The sequence below is a fragment of the Rhipicephalus microplus genome, chromosome X, assembly GCF_043290135.1.
Source record: "Rhipicephalus microplus isolate Deutch F79 chromosome X, USDA_Rmic, whole genome shotgun sequence".
Taxonomy (NCBI): Eukaryota; Metazoa; Arthropoda; class Arachnida; order Ixodida; family Ixodidae; genus Rhipicephalus; species Rhipicephalus microplus.
In genome coordinates, this window is record NC_134710.1 from 16,297,893 (window position 1) to 16,324,474 (window position 26,582).

Consider the following 26,582-nt stretch of genomic DNA (forward strand, 5'->3'; position numbering starts at 1 on the left):
CGCCAGTGGCTTTAACTGATAACCTGCGAACATGATCATTCCACGATAGTGAGCTGTTGATGACAATGCCAAGATACAGTGTATTCGTTTACAATGGATAATTGTATCCTATCCATGCAGATTTGCGAAGAAAGGCTGCTTTTTCTTGGTTAACCTAACGACACTGCAGTTTGACACGTTAAGCTTCATTTTACAAGTGCTGCACAATGGTATTACTGACAGAAAAAAATTTTTGCTAAACGTGTTTTTAACGGTATCATGCTAAAATGAACAAGCACCTAATCGGCGAGTATACTACAGGATTGCTTCCCTCGCCGAATTTTTTGTCTGCCTGCTAAGCCCACTCCATCAACACCATCCGGCTCCTACAGGGTCAGTACTCCACCTTAAAAAGTAGCAGACCTGCGAATTAGTGGGGCGTGAAGAAACTGCTGAAGGAACTGTATTGCAAATACCTTAAATTCTTTCAATTTTGTAAACCGGATATAGAAATCCTAATATTTTAAATGTATCCATTTAAAGGACACCAGCGTGGAAAGTACTAACTCTTGGAGTAAAATTTCGGATGCAAGGTTCCATCTGTCACACTAAAGAAGCAGTAACAGACAGGCAAAAACTAGGTCTTTGCTGCCGTTGCGACGCAAGGGATACGACAACTGCCAAAGCTCACATGATTTCAAACTCTTTCACTGGTAAATTGAAAAAAAAATCCTCGATCATGCACACTCTTTACTTTTGCTCTCAATTAAGAAAAAAAGGAGTGTCAAGATGCTCTCGGGTGCCATCGGCTCTTCAGGATGCGGAGTCGTGTGGAGTAGACTCACAAGCACAAGTGCACTTGCACTTGCATCCACAACGATAGGTGTCGGTGTTACGGGGGTTAATCTGACTTGTATAGCTCATAGAAACGCTCATTTAAGTCTTCCATCACTAGTTCATCCTCAGATGGAGCCTCCAAAGAGAGGCCCTGTCGGCCAGAAGAGGGCTGCTCCAATCGATGTCCTTCGCCTTCGTGACTTTGTAGTTTTGGCACTTTCCCTCCGTGCTCGCTGTCGTCGCTCTCTGAATCGGTGCTTATCGCATGCTCCCTATTGCGGCACCTATGTGAGGCGCGATTCTGCTCGTGTTGTTCGCCCAGACATTCTGCATCTGACCTACCGGTGGCCAACGAGCGCCATTGCAGGCGATCTTGTGGTAATGTGACGTCCTCCTGTTCTTCGAGTCCCTGCTTCTTGAGGCCAGTGACTCCGGGGTCGATGCGCAGGCACATAGTCGCATAGTTGTGTTCCAGATAGTCGTGGCCTCGCATAAATGGGCGGTCTCGATTGGTTTCTTGCACCTTAAAAGCTAGTGGACAGCCCATAGCATTCGCGCTTGAAGGGCGCAAAGAATGCGATACTCGGCCACTGTTGCTTATTTCTGGCACCATGTTGTGTCGCTCTTCACGCATATTCGAATGCTTGACAACATTGTTCTTCTCAGTGTTAGGCCCCTCCGCATATTCGAAGTCAAAATTGCTGTCAGGTGAAAAATACTTTTCTGTCATCGACGCATGAGTCTTCGGTGTTCTTCTCTCTTCTGAGCTACAAGCACTTTGTGCTCTGGTGCTCGTCGGGTTGATACTGGTGAGTGCATCTCTATGATGCATTGGCTTGGCTAGGTGGTGCACACTGCTGTGCCAGCTGTTTTCAGCAGTACCTCTCGAGAATACTTTGTACTCGTTTGTTTGATTAGCAGTTTCACCCGCTGGGGCATCATCTCGGTTGCTTTGTGCGTACGCATTGACGCTGCCTGCGTGTTCTACGTCGACTGCAACTTCAGTTTCTGGTCTTCGTGGTAGTGGTTCGTCCGAGTCATAAGTGCGTTTGCCAGAGGTAGGCAGTGTAGGACGAGCGTCTGTTGATTCACGCCGTGGCAGATCCGTACGGTGTCTCACACAATTCAAGTTGTCTCGGAGGTCTCGCAACTCACGAAAATCATCTCCGCCCCCACTCATTGTGTGACTAAATCCGGGCTGTGTTGCAGCGTTGAAATCCTCAAATCACGAACCCAACCCGCGATGTGGCCTGCGCTTTTGTTGAGCCATGAAAAACGCTACCTTACCAAGTTTACGTTGAATTATATTCGAAAGTCGATGTCTTCGAGGCGATAGGCGGACCTGGGCACACAAGAGGAAGACGCTCACTTAAGTACGTGCAAAGATGTTAACATATATATGGTTAATCATTGTAGATGCAGAATGGTAATAAGAGACACAGTATAGTCATAAATTTTACGCAGAACATACAATGATTCTGTTTATGGAAAATATTTGTGGTGGCAGCGTCTACACACATGGTGTGTGAAAACGTCTGCATATGGTGACCGCTCGCAATGCCCTTTTCTAGGTACACTTTAGTATGTGCATTTAACGTGCAAAACTACTTAGAATATGAGAGACGCCGTAGTAGAAGACTCGACCAAGTTTAACCACCTAGGCTTCTTTAACGTGCACCCAAATATGATCACACGGGCATGTACAGCATTTTCGCCTCCATGGCAACATGCAGCCGCCACAGCTGGGATTCGACCCCGCGACCAGCGGGTCAGTAGCCGAGTACCTTAGGCACTGGACCATCGCAGCGGGGATTATTTGTGGCACTCCGAACTCTCCTGTGCCACTTCAGGGAAAACGAGCGACAAGGCACTACTTTGCCGCGAATTCGCTTGTTTTTGATCGACACGTCCAGTTCCCCAATTTAAAGTCAGTAAGCGCAAACAAACCGCCGGGAGATTCTGTATAAATGCAACTGCAATTTTGCACTGTACTTTTCGCCGAGTAGTTTTTACCGGCATTAATATATATGCGTTAAGTGCCTATATACGTAAATAATGGTATGCACTCAGGTGTTAAACGCATAGTCTCTATATGTCGATACCCGCGACCACAATACCACGTTTGAATAAACGATTGTGAAAGATGCTTCAAACTTTCTATAAATAAGATGATATGTCTAGTCGCACCTACGGTAGACCTGCTGTGGAACATAGTGTACAACTTTCTGCTGTGGCGGCAGCGGCCTCTGTTCAATAGGTGACTGGTAAAATGGGAAATTGCAGGTAAATGTGGGATACGACGGCTTCCGGTTCGACGCACCACACGGGTTGAAAAAAAGCACCTCGTCGTGCAATGTCAGTGCAGTAAAAGTTGGGTTTTTTTTGCCAACCGTGACTGTGATGATGACAAGCTACGAAAACCATGAACGGTCAGGAAAATTTTTTATCGCACTAAAATGGTCTGCAATGCTTTTAGGCTTCTCTGGGGTATACTGTCAGTTCGGGTAGTAGATCAGTCGATACACAAAACAGTTTGTATTGTATAATACGTTACTGCAGATATAAAGTCACCATTTTGAAGATCTCAGGGGATGGGTATGGCTGTAGCAGTGTGCTAAGAGTTCTTTTTGGGATCGCTGTTTCGAGTGACATCGTCAGTCGATCAGCATGAAGCGCAACACATATTGAGCGCGTTGAGATATTTTTTTTCTAGCTTTCAGTGCGCTATAAGATGCATTTATTAGTCAAAGTCAGACGCTTATTCGAACTCTGATCTTGGTCAAGCTGCATGGCATGGCGGCACATAAACAATACAGTCAGACCTAGACGGCGCCGAATAATAGAATCCCTGCGCTCGTTTAATGCACTTGTTTCTTTAGGTACCCTTCTGGCGCACTGTTTATTAAACCCAAATTAACTCGTCCAGCACTCCGTGTAAGCTTACTCTTGAGTGAAGCTTTCGCGTTGTCATTTATATGAGTGCAATGGCCGGCGCTAATCTTGTATGGCAGGTAGATTTCACCCGCTCGTTTCCATAATATTTTTGCTAGGCGCTGGCGCGCCTAGCAAAGATTTATTTTTAATGTTTATTTCTCAATATTATATGCGAAGCAAATTCATGCGTAAGCTTTTTTAGTGTGGAATACACACGTACTTGTGATAAAATGCTTTTCGCACACTCTGGCTTCAAATTTTCATACTGAAAGGCTACCTGTCGCTGTGGCTCTATTCACAGTCGCGGCCCATCTCGTTTTTCAGTCTTCATTACTTGGGAATTGATACCTGGGTTTGCCTTGCACGCTCGAGTTGTAGCAGCCAAGGGCTAACAACCGACCATGGTTTGTCAGGACGACGATAAACGGGTGACCGCGCACGCGAATACCGAACAATCTGAGGCTTGTGATCAAGCGGTTTGCCATCGTCTACTCTTCTCGAACCTGAAGCTGGTAGCAGAAGGTGCATCCCACAATCCCTCACTCTTTTACTGGGCACCTATTGCAACTTCTGAGAACACCTGCGTCGCATTACGGCCCGTGTGTTTCCGTCGTCGGGCCGAAGCTTAATCCATAGTCGCTTTCATACAACGGCGGTGACGACGAGCGGCATTTCCAGTTGCTCGAGCCTATTGCGCCGCACAGCGCTACAGAGATCTAAGGCATTCGCATTTAAACGTTTTGAAGCATGTTATACTCCTCTGCTGGTGTGGAAAGCCTGCACAGTTGGATACGCGACTTTTTATTGAAAGACTCACCGAACAGTATCTGTGACGCACGCGTAATAAATTACATTGATGTCCTCGGGTTATTGTACTCCACATCTCTTGATGCTCTGAGCACACCACTTGATGTCAAAGTTTCAACAGGAGGGGCGCGCCGATTTCGCGCACCACTGAAGGCTACCTTGAAACATGGATAATGAAGGATGAAGTGAGTGTTTCTGGTGCCATACTTTTGATGCACCTCTCAAAGCGACCTTGAACAATAGAGAAGGAGGGTGAAAAGCGAGTTTGCTGGTAACATATCGTTAGTATTGAGTTTTTCGTAGCGTAAATGAAAGGGCAAGGCAAGTGCAGGCCCACTTGTGCAAACAAACGAGATTGTTAGAAGTAAGGGCACTGCGAATTCATGCATGCCTATATTTTGTCTCTTGATTTGGGTTAGACAAAAAAATTGACTAAAACTCAATTCCTAAATTTAACCTTAACAGGTGTCAGCCACTTTATTACCGGCTGAACGAGGCCAGAAGCGCTTTTAATGCTGCTCACAAAATAAAGCTTCGCCTTTAAAGCACATAATAGTAGAAAACACATAAAACCAATAATATATCCAGATACAGAAGCGCTATAGATGCATTATTGTGTGAGGTTTGTCCTCCGAAGCCAAAGGGGGCCAGCAGGCCTTGGTATGTTGTAAATATTTAAAGAAAAATTTGTGTAAAAAATAAGAAAACGCTTGAAAGCAGCGAGAAACGAGGTTGAACAACCGTCGCTTGCTTTCTCTCGCTTCAGCGTTTTCTATGAGCAGCGTGAAATCTTTTTGAAACGAATCAGGGACAAATTAGCAAACTTGTCAACATTTAAAAATGTTCTCTCTACTTTTATACGCAAAGCAAAGTGCAAATACCTCTTGCTCGCAGTGGCAGACTTCATTAGACGCCGGTGTGTCTCAAGGGTTCGATCTTGTTTTTGGCTTGGGAACTTAATTTTTACAGTTACGACACCCTCATACACAGTTTGGCACGATATATAGGCAAAAACGAGGTTCTTTTTTCTTGTGACATTCCAAATAAAAATTCAGCTGTTTTAAAATGTACTAAGAACTACAGCTCAAGTGGAAGAAACAATGACAGACGTTATTGTACTTTATTTTATTGTAACATGAGGAATTCAGACTACCATAACATGTCTGCATGGCAGTGTTTGAAGGAAAGAGTTCCGTTGCATGTTATATTTTTAATCTGCGAAAATCTTCATTTATTTCCAATAAGTAATCTTTATACGATTTTTTTTTTCACTTAGTACTTGCTATCATCACTGACACCTCGTAGCCCCCAAAGGTGTTTCGCACTCCTCGGCATGAACAAGGTTGTTTATAATGGAAGAAGCGTGGGATGGGGGGGGGGGGGGTCCACGCTTTCTCCCCCTCACCTTAGGTCGCATCCGAAGCAGCTTTGCAAAGAATGATGCAAACTGAAGTCCCAAAGTTCTAACATCAAGAAGCCTTTTTTCCCTGGCTTTTTTCGGGGGCAATGGAGGAGTGTAAAAAGTTCTTGAAATGCGAGACTCTGGACACCATGGCAGTGCAAAATCTGCGTTGCCATAAACCTCCAGCTCAACAGAACAAGGCTGACTGAGTAAATACAAGGGGACGATTTCGAGTCCCCCACCCTTCCCCTTCAACTAACGTTGGGGATTAAAGGCGTGGCCGTCTCCACCTCCTGCAAGCACTCCTACGATCACATTGAAACCTACTCCTCGGCTCGATAAAGCAGCCAGGCGTACTAGTACACATATTAGAAGGCACGAAACATGGCAGGCAAATTAGGCACACTTCGGCTGACCGAGAGTCATTCAATTTCGCGACCTAATGAATGCATGTCAGCATGGTCTACCAACCAGCACAAACAAAAGTTCCAGCCATGTTCACAAGCAACAGGCCGCCCATCAACCTCAATAATGAACTGATTAAAGCAATGAGGCAAAATCAGGAGGAAGAGGAAGCATTGGTGTAGTACTTTTTGACCATCCTCGTGTACAAAAGATGATGCTGTAGTTAAAAGCACCATGTTTATGTAACCTATAATATCAACCCATCTTTACCTACACTAGTGCAAACCTAGTCGGTAGGATTGAATGTTTGTATTGCCAGAAAGAATACATTGTTGAAATGGGACAGGCTGTTAATGCTAGATTGAACGGGCATCGCGCGGACACAGCAGAGAAATTACCGAAAGCAGCCACATGACCTTTTGATTCTTGCAACCTCACAACTTGGACAACCTCAAACTTTACATGCTTCAGTGAAACTTGAGGTACCCAAGGACCTATTCTCGAGTTCATTACACTAGGCAGCAGGCATAAACGTTTCAATTAGGGCTCTTGAGTCCATGCGATATGGTACACTCACGATGGAAAAAATAAAAGTGGTATGTCCTTCTACGAATCTCTAACTGACACCATAGTTAAGCGATGTTTTCCGCTGACAACCATAACTTGATGAAACTTGTACGCCACCCTCCTGCCCTTCTTTCCTTTTCTTTCACGTGATGCCTCTTTCATAACCCGATTCGACATTTTGATCACTCCCACCCTCTTCACTGCTTTCGCTGTTTTTCTCTCTTTCTCTTTAACTGGGAATGGAGGAGAGGGTAGGAGGAATATACACAGCAGCCTTGGAAAAGACAAGGCCTCTTGTCGAGACGTCAGCTCGAGCCTAACGCCTATTATTTACAGCGAAGTTTAAATTAAAGGATTCCCTTTCCTTATTATACACATCATTGATGACAACTAACAGACTGCGATGCCAAGGGGAGTATACGGGATGTTACCAGTAGTAATTTTAATGCAAATGTGAAGAACGAGAAGCGCACGAAAATTAAACTAGCCCTGAAGGACCGAACTTGGCACCTTCTAGTAATGCATCCGCTGAACCAATGACGTAAAGCAGAGGTCATCTCATCGTCCACTTTAAATGGTATACATGTTCATTTAAAAGGGGGAGGGGGTGTCGATAAGCACCGCCAGTAGTCAGTATGGTGAGGGCGGAACACAATTGTGTTTGCCTGATTGCGTCATGTAGAACGCAAACCTATTACATGCTCCGCCGACCAATAATTTCTCTGTCAATAAGCTCTGTCAGCTGGATTCACGGCCGCATACAGAATATAAGATCCAGTGACCTTGGCCGACGATTTCCCATACGCGCAAAGCCCCGAAAGCCCTCTTGTACTTCTTAAGCACCACCAGACTTCAAGAGCAGTTGTGAAAAATTAGTGTGACACTGCGCTGTGTAGTCTCGAGCTGAACATTCATCTTTCTGATTCTTACTCCTCTTCTTTTCTACCTCTTTCTGTTATTCTCCCTTTCCCCCACCCAAAGTGTAGGGTTGCCAACCGAGCCAAACTTGGTTAAGCTCCCTGACGTTTCTCTCTATTTATCTTTCTCTCTCTCGTATAACACCTGAAGGCACCAACTGCTAGAATGACGCCCTCGCAATGAATGAAGGAAAGAAGTGTACATTTGAGGGATAGTTTTCTTTCTCATATACAACATTAATGAGAACTTGCATACAATGGGGCGAAGGAAAATATAGGGGATCTATTAGAGGTAGTAAGTGACGCGTAAATATGAAGAAAGAAAAGTGGACGGAAAGATTACCCTATGCACAAATATGATTGTTGATAACATTCCCTATGCTCTCCTTCGCTCCACAATCTCGTTTAATGATTATTGACAATGCCATTTTTGTGCAGTACTCATATATATTCGAATGTGACAAAATTTTTTAGCGTGACGACTGGTATGCGCGATGGCTCACAATAACTAAATAATGTCACGACACACCTGTCCTCAAAAATTAATGGCGGATCTGATCTACGCATTCGAGTCGAAGGGACGTCGTCGAAACGCCGTCGATGAATTCGAGTCGAAATGTTCCCAGCTTCTCGGGCCAACGCCTCCTTTATTTCATTCAATGCCAGTGCAAACACGCGCTTTTTATTGGGATCCATTGGTCCACCTTAGTTCAGGGAGAGGTCGTGATGCGACGCCACAGGAGGGGCAGGGCTGCTTGCATCACACGGGCTTTCGAGAGTTTTTCGACGGAAACGCAAGAGATGTGTTTCCTTTTCGAATGTCGTACGTCAGTCAGATTCATTCCTTCATACTCCTTTTCTATGGCTTGAAGCATTGCCGCCGCCAGCTCACAGAGGTAGTTATGCAGTGGCGTCACCATGACACGTTCGCATTGGTTCGCTGTATAGCGCCACAAACGGCGACGCGGCATCTGATAAGACCGTATCACTTACAGAGCCTGCACGACTGTATGCTCTGGCAGACGAGTGAGCACCGAGCCAGTGCCTCCTCTCTTTTGTCAATGCCATCCAGATGCACCTGATATAGCCCTTCACCACCCCCCGCTCATCTATCCCTTTTCTGATCTCGCCAATCGCCTTGCCTTCACGTGTAATTTGCAGTCATGAGGAAGAGCGCCCCTCACGCAGTGCCTAACGACGGGAATAGTATAAAGTTATGTAGTGTTTTAGAATAGCGCACCGTGAGCCCTTGTGGTGCGGGCGCTGCCACTGCGCATGCGTCATAACGCCAGTCTGCGTTCGCGCGCGCCGCCCACGCGCAGAAAATCCGATAGCGTGCGGAGGAGGAGGTAAAACTTTATTAGACCAAGGGATTTGGGCACTTACGTCCCAGGGTCCCCGCATGACCCCACTGCGCTATGCGTTCATGAGTTCATGCAGTTCCATGACGCGGGCGGCCCGGTCAGTGGCGATTTTCTGCTTGGCCGGGTCCGTCAAGCGCAGCAAGGTCTCCCATTCCTCCCATGTGGTCAGTGGCTCCCGGCCCCGCAGGGGAGGGTCCGCCGGGCATTCCATGAGAATGTGGGTAAGGGTAGCATGGGGGTGAGTGCATTGAGCACAGGACGGGGCGTACGCTCCCGGGTAAATGCGGGAAAGAAAATAGGGGGAGGGAAGGGTGCGGGTCTGAAGGCGTCGCCATAATATTTAGTGAAAAGTTTTGAGGGATCGGTGGGGTGGTGGGTATAGCTGGCGTTCAGTGCGATATGACTGGGTCATCTCGTTGAACGAATGCATGCGCTCCCTGGAAGAGCCCGACTCCGACTCCGCCGCCGCCCGGTTGATGAGACCTCGGGCGTGGTCATTGGCGACTTCGTTGCCGGGATTTCCAGAGTGCGCAGGCACCCAGATCAGCTCCACATGGCGGGTTGGGTTTTTGGTGGGCGAGCTGAGAATTCTGAAAGCGCTCTCGTGGACTCGTCCTCGCGCGAAATTTAGGATCGCGGTTTTCGAGTCGGAAAGGACGTACCGGGCATCAGTGTGTGCGAGGGCAAGCGCGATCGCCGCTTCTTCCGAGGATTCCGGGGTGGATGCAGGAGGAAGGTGGAGAGTTGCAATGGGTTGGAGTGTGCGATCAACGACTGCAACTGCCGCGTCGTCGCCCGTGCAAGCTGCATCCACCCATACGGCGTCCTCTTCAGAACCGCAGTATTTGTGGAGAGCTTTTGCACGGGCCTTGCGGCGGGCCGAATGGTAGGTAACGTGGGTGTTTCTTGGGAGAGGTTTAACTATTATCTGTGTGTGTATGGGTCGGGGGATTGGTAGAAGTGTGGGGTCGGCTGCTGGTATGTGAATATTGAGGGTGTTGAGTATGTAGCGTCCGGTGAAAGTCTGAGCTAAACGAGTGTATTGCGCTCGTCTGTGGGCCTCAGTGAGTTCGTGTGTGGTGTTATGGTGCCCAAGCTGAAGAAGTTTAGTGGTCTGTGTGTTAGGGGGGAGGTGTAAGGCCACCTTGTAGGATTTACGAAGCATGGCATCCAGGGTGGCTATTTCTTCTGGTCGAAGTTGGAGATACGGGATTGTATAAAGGAAGCGGCTCAGTATGAAGGCATGAATGAGATGACACAAATCGTGTTCCTTCATGCCATAGTGTTTTCCAAAAACTCTGCGGACGAGGTGCGAGAGCGCATCCGTCACCCGCTTGAGTTTCCGGATAGTGAAAGTGTTACGGCCGTTATTTTGGATGTGAAGGCCCAAGATTCGGATTGTGTCGACCTCTGGGATAGGGCGCCCGTCCAGAGTAACGGTGATGGGGGCAGTGGGAAGAGTACGTGGTGAAGGGTGTATGAGAAGCAGCTCAGATTTTTCCGGAGAACAGGAGAGACCAATGCTTTGTGCGTGTTGTTGTGTAATGTTTGCGGCGGTTTGTAAGGTTTCCTCTATGTCGCCATCACTACCGTGGGTGGTCCACAGTGTGATGTCGTCTGCATAGAGGGTGTGGTGAAGGTGAGGGATATTGTGAAGGGCGCGGGCTAAGGGAATGAGTGTGGCATTGAAGAGAAAAGGGGAAAGGACCGAACCTTGCGGAGTGCCTACACCACTGAGGGTATATGGAGGGGACGCATGGGGGCTCATATGAACCTCGGCCGTGCGTCCTGATAGGAAGGCTTGTATGTAGGCGTACATACGAACGCCCACATATAGGGGGAGAGAGCCGCCATGATCGCTCGGTGTTCTACTCGATCAAAGGCCTTGGTTAAGTCCAGGGCCAAGACGGCTTTAGTATGAGCGGGGATGAGAGGATCAAGAATGCCGTGCGTCAGTTGAAGCATGGCATCTTGGGCGGAGAGACACGGGCGAAAGCCCACCATACTGTGCGGGTATAGGTTGTGGTCGTGCATGTGTTGAGTCAGTCTGTTTAAAGCGACGTGCTCGAAAAGCTTCCCGAGACACGATGTGAGTGCGGTGATTGCGGCCCTAATGTGGCTCGCTAACACTGGTTTCAAGGTTACGGTGTCACTGCGATCATGCTTTGCGGTTTGGAGCAAGGCAAACGCTGTTCTAAAGCTACGCCCGCAACGCCCGCAACGCCCGCAGCGCTTGCAAACCACATTCTAAAACTCCCTATTGTTTCGTTCAGTTTCACAGATCCGAGAGGTGGTGTCTGCATTCCTCGTGATAACAATGTTGGTGGTCACGCTGGCCCTGTAAGTGATACGGTGTTTTGAGACAGCGTGTCACCATTCGTGGCGCTACGCGAGCAAGCAATGAGGAGGCTTCACTGCGACGGAAAATCATGCGCCGACTTTAAAGGCTGGTGCACACCGGCGACTAGCAGTGGTCGCGAGACCATTTGCGACTGGCGACCAAAAAGCGACTGATGTTCACACTGGCAGAGGCAGCATGCGAGCGACCGGAAGTCGCAATACTGGAGAGTCACGTCCGGATATCGTTATCAGCGAAAACTCTGGAGACCGGCTCTAATCAGCTCATCACCGCCAGCAGAGTGAGCGGAGCAAACCGAGCATGCTGCATTTCTTGTTTTTATCCGTTCTCGCCTGCGCATTAAAAAAAAAAACAACGAAAATTGAGCATCGCTGATTGGTTTCAGCAGCTTTGCGACCGCAGTCATGCAACTGAAAAATCGGTGAGGAAGTGACTAGCCAAAGCACATTACTAGTCAAAGCACTAACCAAAACCAAAGCAAATGGTCGCGCGACCATCTGCGACCAGTCGCAAATAGTCGCGCGACCGCTGCTAGTCGCCGGTGTGCACCAGCCTTTAGAGGGCTGTGATGCAGCGGCAGCATTGCTTTGAGCCACAAAGAAGGAACAAATCTGACAGACGGATAATGTTTGTGTGGAAAACACGTCTATCACATCTCCGGGAAAAGCGCTTGGACGTACATGTGACGCGAGCAGCGTGACTCCTCACAAAGCCCCGCATGACGTACGTAGACCGACGGCTCTTGTTGAGAATCGTGCATTTGCACTGACATTAAAAAAAAATACAGGAGACGTTGTCTGACTTCGCTGTGTCTGACTTCGCTTTTCCGCACCAAGACGGTGTGGAAAAGGCGCCGCCGTGGTGGTCTAGTGGCTAAGGTACTCAGCTGCTGACCCGCAGGTCGCGGGTTCAAATCCGGGCTGCGGCGGCTGCATTTCCGATGGAGGCGGAAATGTTGTAGGCCTGTGTGCTCAGATTTGGGTGCACGTTAAAGAACCCCAGGTGGTCGAAATCTCTGGAGCCCTCCACTACGGCGTCTCTCATAATCATATGATGGTTTTGAGACGTTAAACCCCACATGTCAATCAATCAACGGTGCGGAACACATGAGAGCAGAGGTGATAAAATGGCTACAAGAGCGCGTGTGGCGTGAACAACACATGTCGGGCATTTGCGCTGGTTATCGAAGGAACACCACGTGTGTATACGTGAGGGCCGCCACTCAATCGATATTTCAGCCGTGCTAGATGATCTTGAGACTTTCGCGGTATTTTTTTTTTGCCAACTCGAACACGTGCCTCCCGCAGGCGTGGTCGTTTATGGACGTTTGTCTTCTTTCGGGCAAGTACTTTCGTTCCACCTGGCGCATAGAAATTTCCTTTCTAGAAGGAAGCAAGGGTGCGCATGCAGCAATCTCGTGCTGCTCGTTTCGCTTGTATCAAGTATTGCAGGTAAATTTGAGGACAAGTTGTCACCAGGGGTGCTGGCACGACGGCGGCAACTCGGCGGTGAGTGGATTCGTCGTGAGCACGGTGAAATTTTTAGCGATACAAGCAGCCACGCAATGACATATCGTTTTACTTCTGCATCTATGTGTGCATCGTCTGCGCGATAAAGCTGATAAATGAATCGCGCCGCTCACTCGCGTTGTGGCGTGGCAATGCTTCTCTGCAAGAGCAGAAGTGGTGGGAGGAGGATACAGCATTATTAAAAGAGATTTCGTGGGTTTCGAGCTGGCCGCTTGTCTGCGGCGACCTCTTGTGCCCATGCAATGACTGCTTTCTGCAGTTTTTCGTCGGGGGACCGTATTAATGTCTCCCATGTCGTTTAGGAGGGAGCTGGCAGAAGCTCTCTGGGTGGGGGAAGGCCCTCGCACTCTCAGAGGATGTGAATTTGGTTTGGTAGGGCAATTTTGTCGCAATTTTAGCATGTTGAGTCAACCTCTCCACCTGTGAGTATCGCTAAGTGGTGAGGAGTGGTTAGGTTGTTCGTTTGAATTCGGTGGAGGATAGTGGCCTGTGCTTTCGTAAGGTTGCTGTGTGGTATGGGATATAATCTCCTGTCATCTTTATACATATTCGTAAGTTCGCTATAGGAGGTCACTGCCTCTCTTATCGGGAAGCCCGGTTCCAATGAAAGCGCGACCCGGTTTGCTAACCCTCGGGCCACTTTATGCACTCTCTCGTTACCGGGGTTTCCCGAGTGAGCGGGGACCCAGACCAGATTGATTTTTGTTATTTCATCCTGATTGAAGTTTCTCAGGACCTTGGCTGTATTTAGTCCCACACTTCCCCTTCCAAAGTTGAGAAAAGCACTCTTAGAGTCGCTAACGACATTGTGGGTGGTTGAATGCATAATGGCCAGTGCTACGGTCATTTATTCGGCCTCTTTGATTGATGCAGATCTATTGGAAGCCACATTACCGATTTTAAGTTCTCCGTCCATGGCTCTCAGGGTGTATGTGTTGCATACCTGGTTGATGGCATCGACGAAGACCGTGGCTTGGTCTTGCTTGTGCTTTTCACTAAGCCTATCTGCTTTGCCTTTTCTCCTGGCGTCGTGTCTGCCCACCAGAGTGTTTTTGGTTATTAGTTTGATCTGTAGGTAATGTCTGATTGCGGGAGGTAGTGGTGTTCTGCCTCCCATGGTGTGTATGGGCTGAATTTTCAGTTTATGCAGGATATGTAGTCCCGTCATCGTGTCTGAAAGCAGTGTTATTTTTGCTGTTTTGTGTGCTTCGATCAGCTCCTCTAGGGTGTTATGCATTCCAAGTTTGGATTGGATTTCCCACCACTTCTGTCCAGCCTATGGACATGCGGTGGGAAACCCAATCTTTGCCGCGCGTGTCTGTCAATCAAACTGATTGACGCATGAACTCGGATACAAACTTGATGATTCTGAGAAGGCCCCAGTTGAACTCACGACTGTCATGGTGCCTTTGTGACTATCAAAAGTTTGATGCGGTGGACGCTAAGCAGCGGGTTTTTGCATATAAAAGAATTTCATCATCTTTCACTACTCTTTGAGAGTTGGAGCCATACAGCAGCTTGTGGTAACCAACCTTCTCCCAGCTTTTTGATTCGATCGTCTACTCATCCGATGGGTCTACCTCGAAGTGAAGGCCACATCATCTCTTTTAAATTTGATTTTACTAATTACCTAGGGCTTTCTGAACACAAAACCTGAATGTATTGTTTTATTGATAAGGTTTGAGTTCAATTGACAATATTTATCTAATGAAGAATTATGAAATTCATCATTATTGTAGAACAATTTATTTTAATTCCTATTAGCACGATCCTAATAGTCATCGTATCTGTAAAGTCTCATTAGGACAGTTTTACTTAGCGTGCTCATGAATAGCATCAAGCTCATTAGCATGGTTTAGTGCGTCAACTAGAATTCATTAGTTAGCACGGTTCGATGTTCACATGGCTGCATTTACCGTGGTCTTACTAGGATGTGGCGTAACTGCCTCAGTCTTACCACAATCCATGAGTACTGTACCTAGGTCATAGCATGTGCTGGCCTAACTAGCCAAGAACACCGTCCAACCAAACAGCTAACTAGCCGGCCGCAACGACTTGGGCGCTAGCGAACGATAGACACGACGATGAACGCGGGAACCAGCCGAGCAGTGCACTTCAATGTACAGACTGACCATGATAATTAACACGGGGTCTCAGGTGTACCTGCGATCGCGATGTTGTGAAACGCTCAGACAAAACAAATATCAGGGGCCACTGCACACTTAGTGCAGACATTCAAAGCTTCAAAGTGAATTTAAACAGCTCGTGCCTTTAAAATCATCACCAGAAAAAGCTTCTGACACTTCTACTGCATGGGTGCACTTTTTCACTGAGTCGAACAAAACACAAATGAAGACCCTCTTGTTTTAAGACACCGGCCAGCTTTGTCGACCATCCTTGACACGATGCCGCGTTCCATCGCAACCGATTAAAGGAAGCGCGCTGAGGGGTGGATTCGACTTCATGACAGTATTGACTCATTCAAACAGGGGTGTTAACAAAACTTTACAAAGATTCTGAGTTTTCAGCAACCTCTTGTGATTCTACATAGCACCCCTTTTTGGCACTACATAGCCTTACGTTGTCCTGATTCAATCCATGAGTATTGTACAAGTTACAAATATATAGTTCTCTGCGCAATGCTAGTAATAGATATATATATATATATATATATATATATATATATATATATATATATATATATATATATATATATATATATATATATATATATATATATATATATATATATATATTATAACGTGATGACTGCCGCACAGTATCGCTATCTAACGTGATGATTTCAGCAGCAAAATGCAATCCTCAAGCTGCAGATAACCATCGCAGTCGAACGTGAAGCAAAGTCCGGCATCCCTTCCGCGTATATAGCAAGCACGCACACAACGAGTGAAAAACAATTGAGGCATATTTTCAGGGGAAGATGGAACCCGCAAGGGTGTGGCTGCAGAGGACGTTTCTACAAGCGTCTTCGTCAAGGCCGCATCTGTTGCAGCCTTGAAGCCCGCTTGTCAAAGCGTTCCAGCCACCATGATTGTTCAAAATTTTTGCATCTCTCCTGGGCGGACTCTAGAGGCCAGATAGAAAAATACACCCATCGCTTTCGCAAGGATTTAGCAAGACCACGTACGCAGTTGGTTATCAGCGGCGTTGGTGCGTTAACTACACTGTAAGCAAAAACTATCCAAGTTTGGGGTTTTTCCGGCTCATGACCTCTGAAAACTCCTTTGCGTTTAAAATTACTACCTCGCGTAGGAGTAAAAGATGGTACATGACATAGTTTTACCACCACCTCTCAGGCAAGTAGTAAAAGGATGTCAAAATCCAGTTTTACCACTTAGGGAGTTTTCTATCACGTGATTTTTAACCTGCGTTTCAGAGTTTATTACCACGTGACTGCAAGGTGCAGCTGCTTCGGCGGCTTTTGCCCCAAACCCCCCCTTGTGACGCTCTCAGTGAATACTGAAGGTACGCGAAGCCCACAGATGTTTTTTTTTTGTTTTTTTGTTTTTTGCATCGCCGTGCCTCTGGACTGACTTCGAGTCAGCGCACTTTTACTGGAACTGGGGGCAGCATAAGCACAACAAGCGAGAACAGCATTCTTCGAAAGAAAAAAATAAAAAGACGGAGGGGGGGGCTCTCAAAAGAGAAAAAAAAAGAAAGAAAACCTGCTGTGGAAAGTTGTCCTGCATATTTTCGCAAATTGTTGCTTTTGCTCGGCGGTGGCTTTGGAGACAGACAGTGCAAGAAGCTCGGTATCTGTGTGTCTGGCTGGGCTGATAGATCTCACGTGTTTCCTACATCATCGAGCGACCGTGCTCTTCCGAGCGCCTCCGAACCTGCACGTCGCGGATATCTCCTATTCGCGGATAACTCCAGATCTGCCAGTGGTAACAAAATCAATCTGGTGTCGTCGTCCGTGCTTGCCTGCTGGAGAAGCAATAAGCAAAATGCTTCACTCTGTCGTCGGCACCGAGCCGCGGCCACCAGTGACCAGTGGGAGTGTGTCGCCGGGGCAGGTGAAAGAAGCATCGCATTTATTTTGTTCCACAGTAGGCGATGTCTACACAAGTAAAGTGCCGCCTGAATTGCCCACCTCATGCACCAACTGTTCTCAAACATGTAGCACGAAGCCGATAAGAGGCAGACGGAACCAACAAGCGGCGGCCGGTGAGCACGAAGAAAACCCGGACTTGCCCGGATGGTGGTCTTTCGTTGGAAGTATGCATACACCACCCCGTCTCCGCAAGATAGCGGTCACGCGTTCATTTGTGTCTGAAATGACGACGAAATTCGCACAGGATATGTGTTCTGTGATTGCCAGCTGTGTTTCATCGGATAGCCGTGCTCCTCGAAAAGGCCTAGAACGCCCTCGGTAAGAAGCTTGTGTGCAGGCGTGCACCGCTCCTCTACGCCCGTTGTGATGAATACGTGCTGCTACTGTGTTTGTGCACCGTCGCTCAATTAAAATCATTGAGCTACCATGGTTTGTGTGTAATTAGGTATATTTTATGGACTTGTGCATCAGCAGTGCTAACATGCGTGGGGCAAAGAGCTCGGTGTGCCAAGAAATTATTGGATAATCAAAAAGGTGAGATCGTGTAGATTTATAATAAAAGGTCGGTGTGACAATTAGTGCGCTGCAGCCCACCTGAAGCTTACGCTTGCACCTTCAAGCGTTGTTGTTAATCGATGGAAAAAAAGAGCTCTCCTATCGGTACTACTTGGCCGGTCAAAAAGTCGTGCCTATATATACACCGGATTGTCGAAGTGTAGTTGAGCAACGTGTGCAGTCTGTTCTAGTGGTGTATTATTCTGCATTTGTTGTGTGTGCGTGTTTGTCTGTATGTGAATCTATGTGTCACCAATTCTGCCGTTCAATAAATTCAATCAGTCCTGCTATTCAATAAATTTGTCGTTTCTGGCCGAATGCACCCGTCAATTTTTATTTTTTTTACCACCAGAAATAACTCCCAGTAATCACCTCAAAAACCTTGTGAAGGTAGTAAAAATTTACTCTCTCTATACTCGCTGAAAACCTCACTGGGGTAAATATTTACTACTCTCCCTACGTTCAAAAACTCAGTTAGCACGAGAGTAAATTTTTACCTCGATAGGAGGTGGTAAAAAAAACCCAGGAAAGGTAGTGCGCTAGAGGACAAATGGTTTACCCAGTTTTTGAGGTTATTTCAGGTCATTTTTGTTTAGTGTGTAGGCACTGAGGGAAGTGGACTTTGCCAGTCCAAGCTTCAGTGTAATGACTGCCTCATAGGCAATATCACTTCTTGTCGCCTTTCTTTTGTAAACATCCGTCTTTGATCGTGTCAGCAACACCTTTGTGTTTCCCACATCCTTTTTCGCGTTAAATTATTTACCGGTGATTCGTCTGTGTTCTGAAAAGTCATCTTGAAAAGCGCGTTCTGCGAGCAGGCGGTCTGAGATTAGAGACTGCCAGGAGGCAAGACGGGAGCTTACCGTTGAGGGTCAGCCGGGCACTAGGCCTAGTCTAGAACAGGGGCACCATGACGTTCCGGTCGCCTGTTCCCGAGGGCTTGGTTAGCACAGTGCGTGCTCGCGGGAACACGTGATGGCTCGCGCACGAGATTGCGGCCGCCGCTGCTGCTGCTAATGATGATGATGAACTTCCACGTGGCGCGTGTCCATGGTAGTCATTTGAGCGACGACAAGCCTCACTCTATTGATGGTAATGTTTTTGAGGAAAACAACGTGAAACAAAATTACTAACTTCGTTTAATTTCGTGTGGATATGTAGAATTAAGAATGAACTTTAAAGTTTGTACTACGTGCATATGCAGTGACTAAACAAGTGTACTACGTGTGATCGAAGATGACTCCACCACAAATTTGAGTTCACTGGTAGTGCCTACTTACAGCTTAACCATGAGTCGGGAAAGAAAATGAAATAAGAAACGACGTTGTATACGCTGCAGTTTAGAGCGTTAAAGGTGCCCTGCAAAACTTTTTGAGCGTGGACACAAAATGCTGCCGATCGGTAGTAGAGGCTCCCGACAACACGCGGGATAATTATCATAGCACAGCACGCGGCCTGGAATTCAGAATAAATTATCAAAGTCAGCTCCAAAGAGCTTTTTCTTCTCTCGACTAATCACGGAATAAGCCCAAAAATAACTCGCAGTAAGCCCATCTATCAGCTATTGCTTGATTGGAACATGGCGTGCTCGGTTCTTGCAGAGCACTCCTTTCGCGCTATGTAGCCCTAGGTTGTCCTCCTTCAATCGATGAGTACTGTACAAGTTACAAAAACTATAGTTCTCTGCGGAATGCCAGGAAATTTTGATATATATTGGTTTATTTTATTTGTACTTAGGATTAGTTCCTGGAACCTAAATAAGAGGGGATGGAGGGTCAGTACTGTGCCGCGATAACCGTGCATTACAAGTTTTTTTTCAAATAACAGGCCAGGTAAACAGAGTAGAAGTCTACACAGATGCCCTGGGCCAAAAATGGAGCCTCATTGGCATTCCAAATGAACGTCCTTTCTAATAGAGCGGACTGTGTTAAGTGCTCTTTCCGGACAGCAATAAATGCCGTATGCGTAATCCTATGCTTATCAGAGAAGCTGTGTTTTCTAAATGTAGGCAAAAGCTACACTGATCTGTCTTTTTATACCAAACAATTAGTTTTGCACCATGCAATCGTCTTGGAAGAAAACCTGTCTAATCAAGACTGAAAGTTTACAAGGCAAGGTACAATATCTATTACTTTTTGAGGACTTTTAATACCATTAGTGTCTCTCCTAGAACTACTGTCACGTCCTACATATTTTAGAATATTTAGAAATGAATGGCTTTGCCCTAACTGAGTTTTTTAAAAAACCCAAGATATTGGCACTAGTTTCTCCGTTATCGAGGCAGATGCAATAATTATTCAACAAATCTGCTATTCGTTTTCTACTAAGGTCTTTACTATTCCATGCAGACGAAGACCAATTATAGTACAGTTGGAACTGACCATACAAAACAACGGCAAGTCAAATTATCCTTTATATCGTACTACTTTCAAACACAATACCTTAACTTCTTAGTATGCATTGGAGAATGTACGGTTACGCCCTTCAAAAATAGCAAACTCCGAACAAGGGACAGTGGTAAACGCCCCACCAAGTTGGCTTTCCATCACAATAGGTTGACTTTTCTCAACGAATGCTGCTTTCTGGCACTTATTCAGAAGTTTGAGCAAGGTGTGTACGCAGACGCCGGGCGGAGGGAGTAGGAACCACGACTTGTGAGCGCATGCATTTTTTCGTGATTCCTCGCCATGCGCGGTCGCCGCCAACTCTCCACTCCCTTTCCTAACGCGATGGCTGCAGCAAAATGCAATCCTCAAAGCTAAGAATAAACATCGCAGTCGAACGTGAAGCAAAGTCCGACATTGCTTCTGCGTATGTTACAAGCACGCACAAAACGAGTGAAAAACAAAAGAGGCATAATTTCAGGGGAAGACGGAACCCGGAAGGATGTGGCTGGAGAGGACGTTTCGACAAGCGTCTTTGTCAAGGCCGCAACTGTTGCAGCCTTGAAGCCCGCTTGTAGAAGCGTTCCAGTCACAACGATTGTTGAAAATATTCGCATCTCTCCTGGGCGGACTATAGAGACCGTATAGAAAAATATACCTATCGCTTTCGCAAGACCACGTACGAAGTTAGTTATCAGCGGAATTGGTGCGTTAACTAGGCACTGAGGAAAGCGGACTTTGTTATTCCCAGCTTCAGTGTAATGACTTCCTCTAAGGCAACATAAGTTCTTGTCGCCGTTGTTTTGTAAACATCCGTCTTTGATCGTGTCAGCAACACATTTGTGTTGCCCACATCATTTCGCGCGTTAAAGGAGCACTGACATCAAATTTCAAGATCAAGATAAGCCCATCGTTTGATCGCTTGGTATGTATAGGTCTTCTTGGCATACTTTGAATGGCATCCGTCACGTGGAACGTATTTTATTCTGATGTCAAACAGCGCAGAAAAGCCAAGGAGATAAAACGGAAAATAGACTGCCCTGGGACATCGACACTAGTGCTACGTGTTCGGTGTGATACATTCCACAAATACCATCCTGAGTGACGATGCCCTAGGGGCGATGACGTGTACAATCCGAGTGTTCTTATCGTGGCACCGACTAGCGCCGAAGCACAGAAACTCACTCGCTCGTTGCGTCTTATCTTCTTCGCACTGGTTTGAATGATTTCGCTAAATTATTAAGATAAAAAAACCCCTTTAAAAGAACAGCGAAAGAAGAGAGCATGATTTAACGTGTGCTTGTCGGTCAGCATGTCGGGGAATCACCTTGAGTTGCAGTCGTCTAGTTCGAAGCACGGAAAAAGCGCAATGAGGGTGTACATTCATATCACGTATGTGTTACATATCAACAGGACCACAATCTATAAAAAGTGAAACAGCGTATAGTCGGATATCATCGCTAACAAGTAACATGCAGGTATCGTTGAATTTTAGTTCATCTGTAGACTTTGCGTCCGCGTAAAAGTGACAATGCCGTGTTAACCGGGAGAGGTTGGATAGGTGGCGCCATCTGGAAGCGCAGAAAGGAACCTGGCAAGCAGAAAACGTGTTCTATTTCTCCGCTGATGCTCATTCGCAATAGCTACATTGCATTGGCCTCTCTGTGTATACCTGAATGTTTTGCACGCCAAAACTTACCAATATAGCTGATACACACGAACGAACATGAATAAACCGTGCATCCTCGGGCACCTCTTTAGTGCTGCTCAGAACGGCGTCCATTTTGCGATCACTGATTTGATTGATTGATTGATTTGTGGGGTTTAACGTCCCAAAACCACCATATGATTATGAGAGATGCCGTAGTGGAGGGCTCCGGAAATTTCGACCACCTGGGGTTCTTTAACGTGCACCCAAATCTGAGCACACGGGCCTACAACATTTTGCGATCACTGTTCTGCAAAAGGTCGATCGAAGCAAAAATAGTTCGCGACGTCGCGAATCGCGGGGATTCCAAGCTCCAGACTATCGTATTAAACCCGAGTCGACACTTAGTAGGGAGACGACTGCAATGCAGGTGACAAGGCATCACTGAATGTGTCCGCCTATAAGAAGAAACGTTTGCGAAGCATCTAAGACTGACAACACACTTTTCTGTGGAGAAGTGGTCCGCTGTAGCGTGATCTGGAGGTGACCGCGAGGTAGCGCCACTTCTGGCGCTCCCAGCGCTAAAAATGGTGGCATTGCCCACCGTTTTGAATAGTGCTAGATACTTATGATACAAATCAATAAAGAGATAGTTAATCATCCTTAGGTTGCGTTTTAGGTCGCGAATCACTGCTACGCGGTCTATAGCTACTCGCGGACGCAAAAATCTTGGCATGAGCGAATTTGATGTCAGTGCTCCTTCAAATTATATGCCGGTGATTCGTCTGCGATCTGGAAAGTCACCTGGAAAAGCGCGTTCTGCGAGCAGACGGTCTGCGAATAGGGACAGCCAGAAGGCAAGACGGGAGCTTACCGTTGACAGTTGGCCGGGCACTAGGCCTCGCCTGGAACAGGGGCACCGTGCCGTTCGGGTGGCCTGTTCACGAGAGCTCGGCTCGCACAGTGCGTGCTCACGGGAACACGGGATGCCTCGTGCACGAGATTGCGGCCGCCGCCGCTGCTGCTGCTGATGATGATGAGCTTCCTCGAAGCGCGTGCCCATGGTGGTCGTTTGAGTGACGACAAGGCCCACTATGACTATTGATGGTATGGTTTTTGAGCAAAACGACGTGAAACAAAATTACTAACTCCGTTTATTTTGTGTGAATATGTAAATTAGGAATGAACTTGAAAGTTTGTACAAGGTGCGTATGCAGGGACTGAACATGCGTACTACGTCCGATCGGACGCCACTCAACCATAAATTTGAGTTCACTGGTAGTGCCTACTTACAGATTAACCACGAGTCGTGAAAAGAAAATGAAATAAAAAACGACGTTGTATACGTTGCACTTTAGATCGTTAACGGGGCCCTGCCACACTTTTTGAGCATGGTTAAAAAACGCTGCCGATCAGTAGTAGAGGCTTCAGACAACACGCGGGATAAATATCATGGCGCCACACGCGGCCTGGAATTCGGAATAAATTATCGAAATCAGCTCAAAAAAGCTTTCTCTTCGCTCAACCAATCATGCAATAAGCCCAAAAAAATCACTCGTAGTTAGCCCATTTATCCGCCATTGCCTGATTTGAACATGGCGCGCTTGGTTGTTACAGAGGTCGCCGCAAGAAGCCATCACTTGTCGACGCGTGCGCACGTGAACGCACAACAAAAAGCAGGGTATTCAATGAAAAAAAAAAGAAAGTAGGCTCAAGGTCACGAATCGCGATTGTTTGCCCCTTCTATCCCTCCCTGCTCAGCTTCCAGCGCTTGCGTCGGGACAAGAGAAGAGAGAATTTGATTGCAGCGTGTGACAAATCTTTGTGACTCCGCTAGTACTGGACGTATTCTTCAAATATTTTTGGCGTTGAATTTGGGAGGTAATATGCTTTTCCAGTGAATTAATTGCATGGTTACTAAAAAAAGTGTTTCAGGGCACCTTTAAAAGGGTAACAACTACACCTAAGGCTAATGCGACCATTTATTGTCTGGTGGATGTGTTTACATATACACTCAATACAGTGTTTACTCACATACAGTCTGACGCCTGTGTGAGGTTTCTTATTTATAACGCGAGCAATCTTTTATTTATCACGTGCACTTTTGCTTGCTCGGTAACGACACCCCCATGACCGCTCCGGTGACCAAATCATTTCAAAATTGGCGTCCTCAGCGAAGCTGACACATTTTCGGGGGTTTTTAGCAAGTGAAGTGTAGGCGTGCATTCTATACATTTAGCGGGCAAGAAGTCTGATCTACAATTGCCAATGCTTGCGCAAGTGCCGCATTCGACGGAAGATCACCGCAAGTGAAACCAAATTCTAATGCAAGATCACTGCAAGTGAAACCAATAGCCAAATTGTGATAGAATATGTGTAGATAGTTTAAGAAATGTCAAAACTGGGGTTTTATTTTTTTAATAATCGTGAAAATTTTCTATTGTTTACTCTTTTGTTGAAGTGTGCGCAATCGTATCTCTCTATTAATTAGTGTTGTTAACGTAAGCTTTCACAGTTTTATAAGTGTGCATGCTGAGAAATTTCGCCGCTCTGTCGTACCTGGTTTTTCAAGAAAAAAAACCTGCAAAATAGTAAAAAAACATTTGCTGGGTTGATTTATACTTGTTTACAAAATTATGTACACCACCCAGAGAAGCAAAAAACAACTGGATGCAATCGAAAACTTGTATATGTCTGCCTAAACAAGTTTGACGCACATAGATTTATTATACCTATTGTATTATTTCATTACCAAAGTCAAAAAAATACAGCAGCGCAGGTAGGCGTGCCACTCAACGTTTTCGTGATTAGTGTTTTAATGTGCTTCTATTGTGATGGTGATGGTGGTTTCCACCACCATAACCACGGAAATTTTTTCCAGGCAAAACAGTTGGCGAATCTCATCTTTCCACTCTTCAAACGACAACATATCATACACAATTCTGAAATATATTTAAGAGATCCATTACAGGCCATACTTCGTTTGATCTAACGTGAAACTAAGTAGCTGTTATATCGCAGACCAAGTGAGTATGAGGTTCCGGAGTGGAGGACTGCGGAAAATTCACAAGAGTGAAGGTTGAACAATTTGATGTGTAGTCATACCGGCAAGCTTTTTTCCAGGGCGTGTTGGGGAAAAAAATGAGAGAGTTGACAGTGCTCTTTCTGTCTACTCTGTCCTTTTTTCCCAAGTTTGCGCACCTGAATAGCTTGCCGGCTGCAGATAACGTTGACTACCTGGGCTTTTCGAACATGCGCTCCTGTTGCACGCGCCTCTGGCATTCCGCCTCCATCGAAATGCGACAGCCGCGGCCGGTATCGAAGGCGCGTCTTTCAAATCCGCGAACGAGTGCAGTGACTACCGCGGCGTTGAAATTAGGCGTGTTGTAAGCTTAGAACGTCATGATGAGAAGTATATATCATTACCTGAGTGACACAAATTACGCACTGTATACGTCGTGAAGCCATCGTGATCTCTTCCTCAATCGATACTAACCCCGCCACAGTGTTCTACTGGTGGACTGCTGATCCGAACGTGGTGGTATTGAATCCCGTCCACAGAGAATGCCTATTGATGGAGGCGAAGTGGTAAGGCCCATTTGCTTAGGCTTCGGAGTACGTTGATAAAGGCCATAAGTTTGAAATGTTTTCCGAAACACTCCAGTATGGCGTCCCTCAACATCACACTTTCATTTTGTGACGTAAAAATCCTCACAATAATAAATATAATCTACGACATTTGCAGAATATACGTAACAAACATGTGGCAAAGAATTTCACGTCGAATACATGTAATGAAATGAAACAAAATGCTTACTAGCGTAAAATGCATAACCAATAAAAATCACCAGGCCTGCACGGATAGCGCCGCACAGTAACAGCCCTTTTTGAAGACCATTTGGGTAACTGCTAAAAGCAATTATTCTGGGTACCGACTACAACGGTAATAATCATATACTTATGGGTATCAGTAGGCCGGCATTCACTATGCTATCTGTCATCATGCTTCAGAGAATAGTGGTATTCGCTGAACACAAGGCATATGTTTTTTGCTAGATGGACATAGTTTTTCACTTTCAGAGCTATTTGAAAGTTCCTGTGTGATTTTAGCGGTGATGGCTGCACTATCCCGGCCTTTTTTTTTTTTTTGACGTAGTTTGATGGCCTCCCAAATGCGCCTACAAATCGCCGAATGGGCTTCTTTTCGTCGTTACTTCAGTCAAACGAATTGCGTTGAAAGGACTCCTCCAACTACACGGCATTTGTGTAATGTTTTTTCTCGATGCAGCTGCCAGTAACAAAGTGGCTTTGTGGTAGAACACCAGCTTCCCACGCGAACGGCCCGGTTCGATCCTCATTGGGTCCGAAAATTTATTCTTAAGTTTATTTGCTTCTTTCTCAATTTTTTTTTCCCTCACAACCAACGGTACCGACGCCGACGGTGAAATTTCTGCGACACGAGCTCTTTAACGCTATCACGTTACAACTTTCGCGGGTAGGAGAAGCCCCTGGCTTTCCGCGCGCTTCCGAGCGTGGAAAGTTCGCGGGTCTGGCGCCGCAGCGGCATGGCGCGGAAGTAAACCGGACAAGGTCCACGTGGGAGCCGGCGATTCGCGCACTCCCCATATTATAGGTCACTCTATCTAAAATGACACGGTGGTGGCACCGACCCATAGTTTTCTGTTCTATACCTTATCGCCTCAGGGACAGGTGAGCACGCCGAGCTCTTTGTTTTCCAAGATAACTGCCAGATAGCGCTTAAGCCTCACGTGTGACGTGCCTCGATGCGCTCATTCGCTTTCGCTGCGCGTATCGAGTCA

General features: G+C 46.5%; 1 protein-coding gene across 1 annotated transcript; it reads right to left on the reverse strand.

Annotated features, from left to right (window-relative positions):
- Positions 1-712: 712 nt before the first annotated feature.
- Positions 713-18,819, reverse strand: LOC142776795 (uncharacterized). The gene is made up of 2 exons (XM_075881153.1): positions 18,594-18,819; positions 713-2,158 (listed from the first exon to the last, which is right to left on the reverse strand). Exon 2 carries the CDS (start codon positions 1,994-1,996, stop codon positions 881-883), a length of 1,116 nt encoding a protein of 371 aa, XP_075737268.1. The 5' UTR covers positions 1,997-2,158; positions 18,594-18,819; the 3' UTR covers positions 713-880.
- Between the last annotated feature and the right edge of the window lie 7,763 nt (positions 18,820-26,582).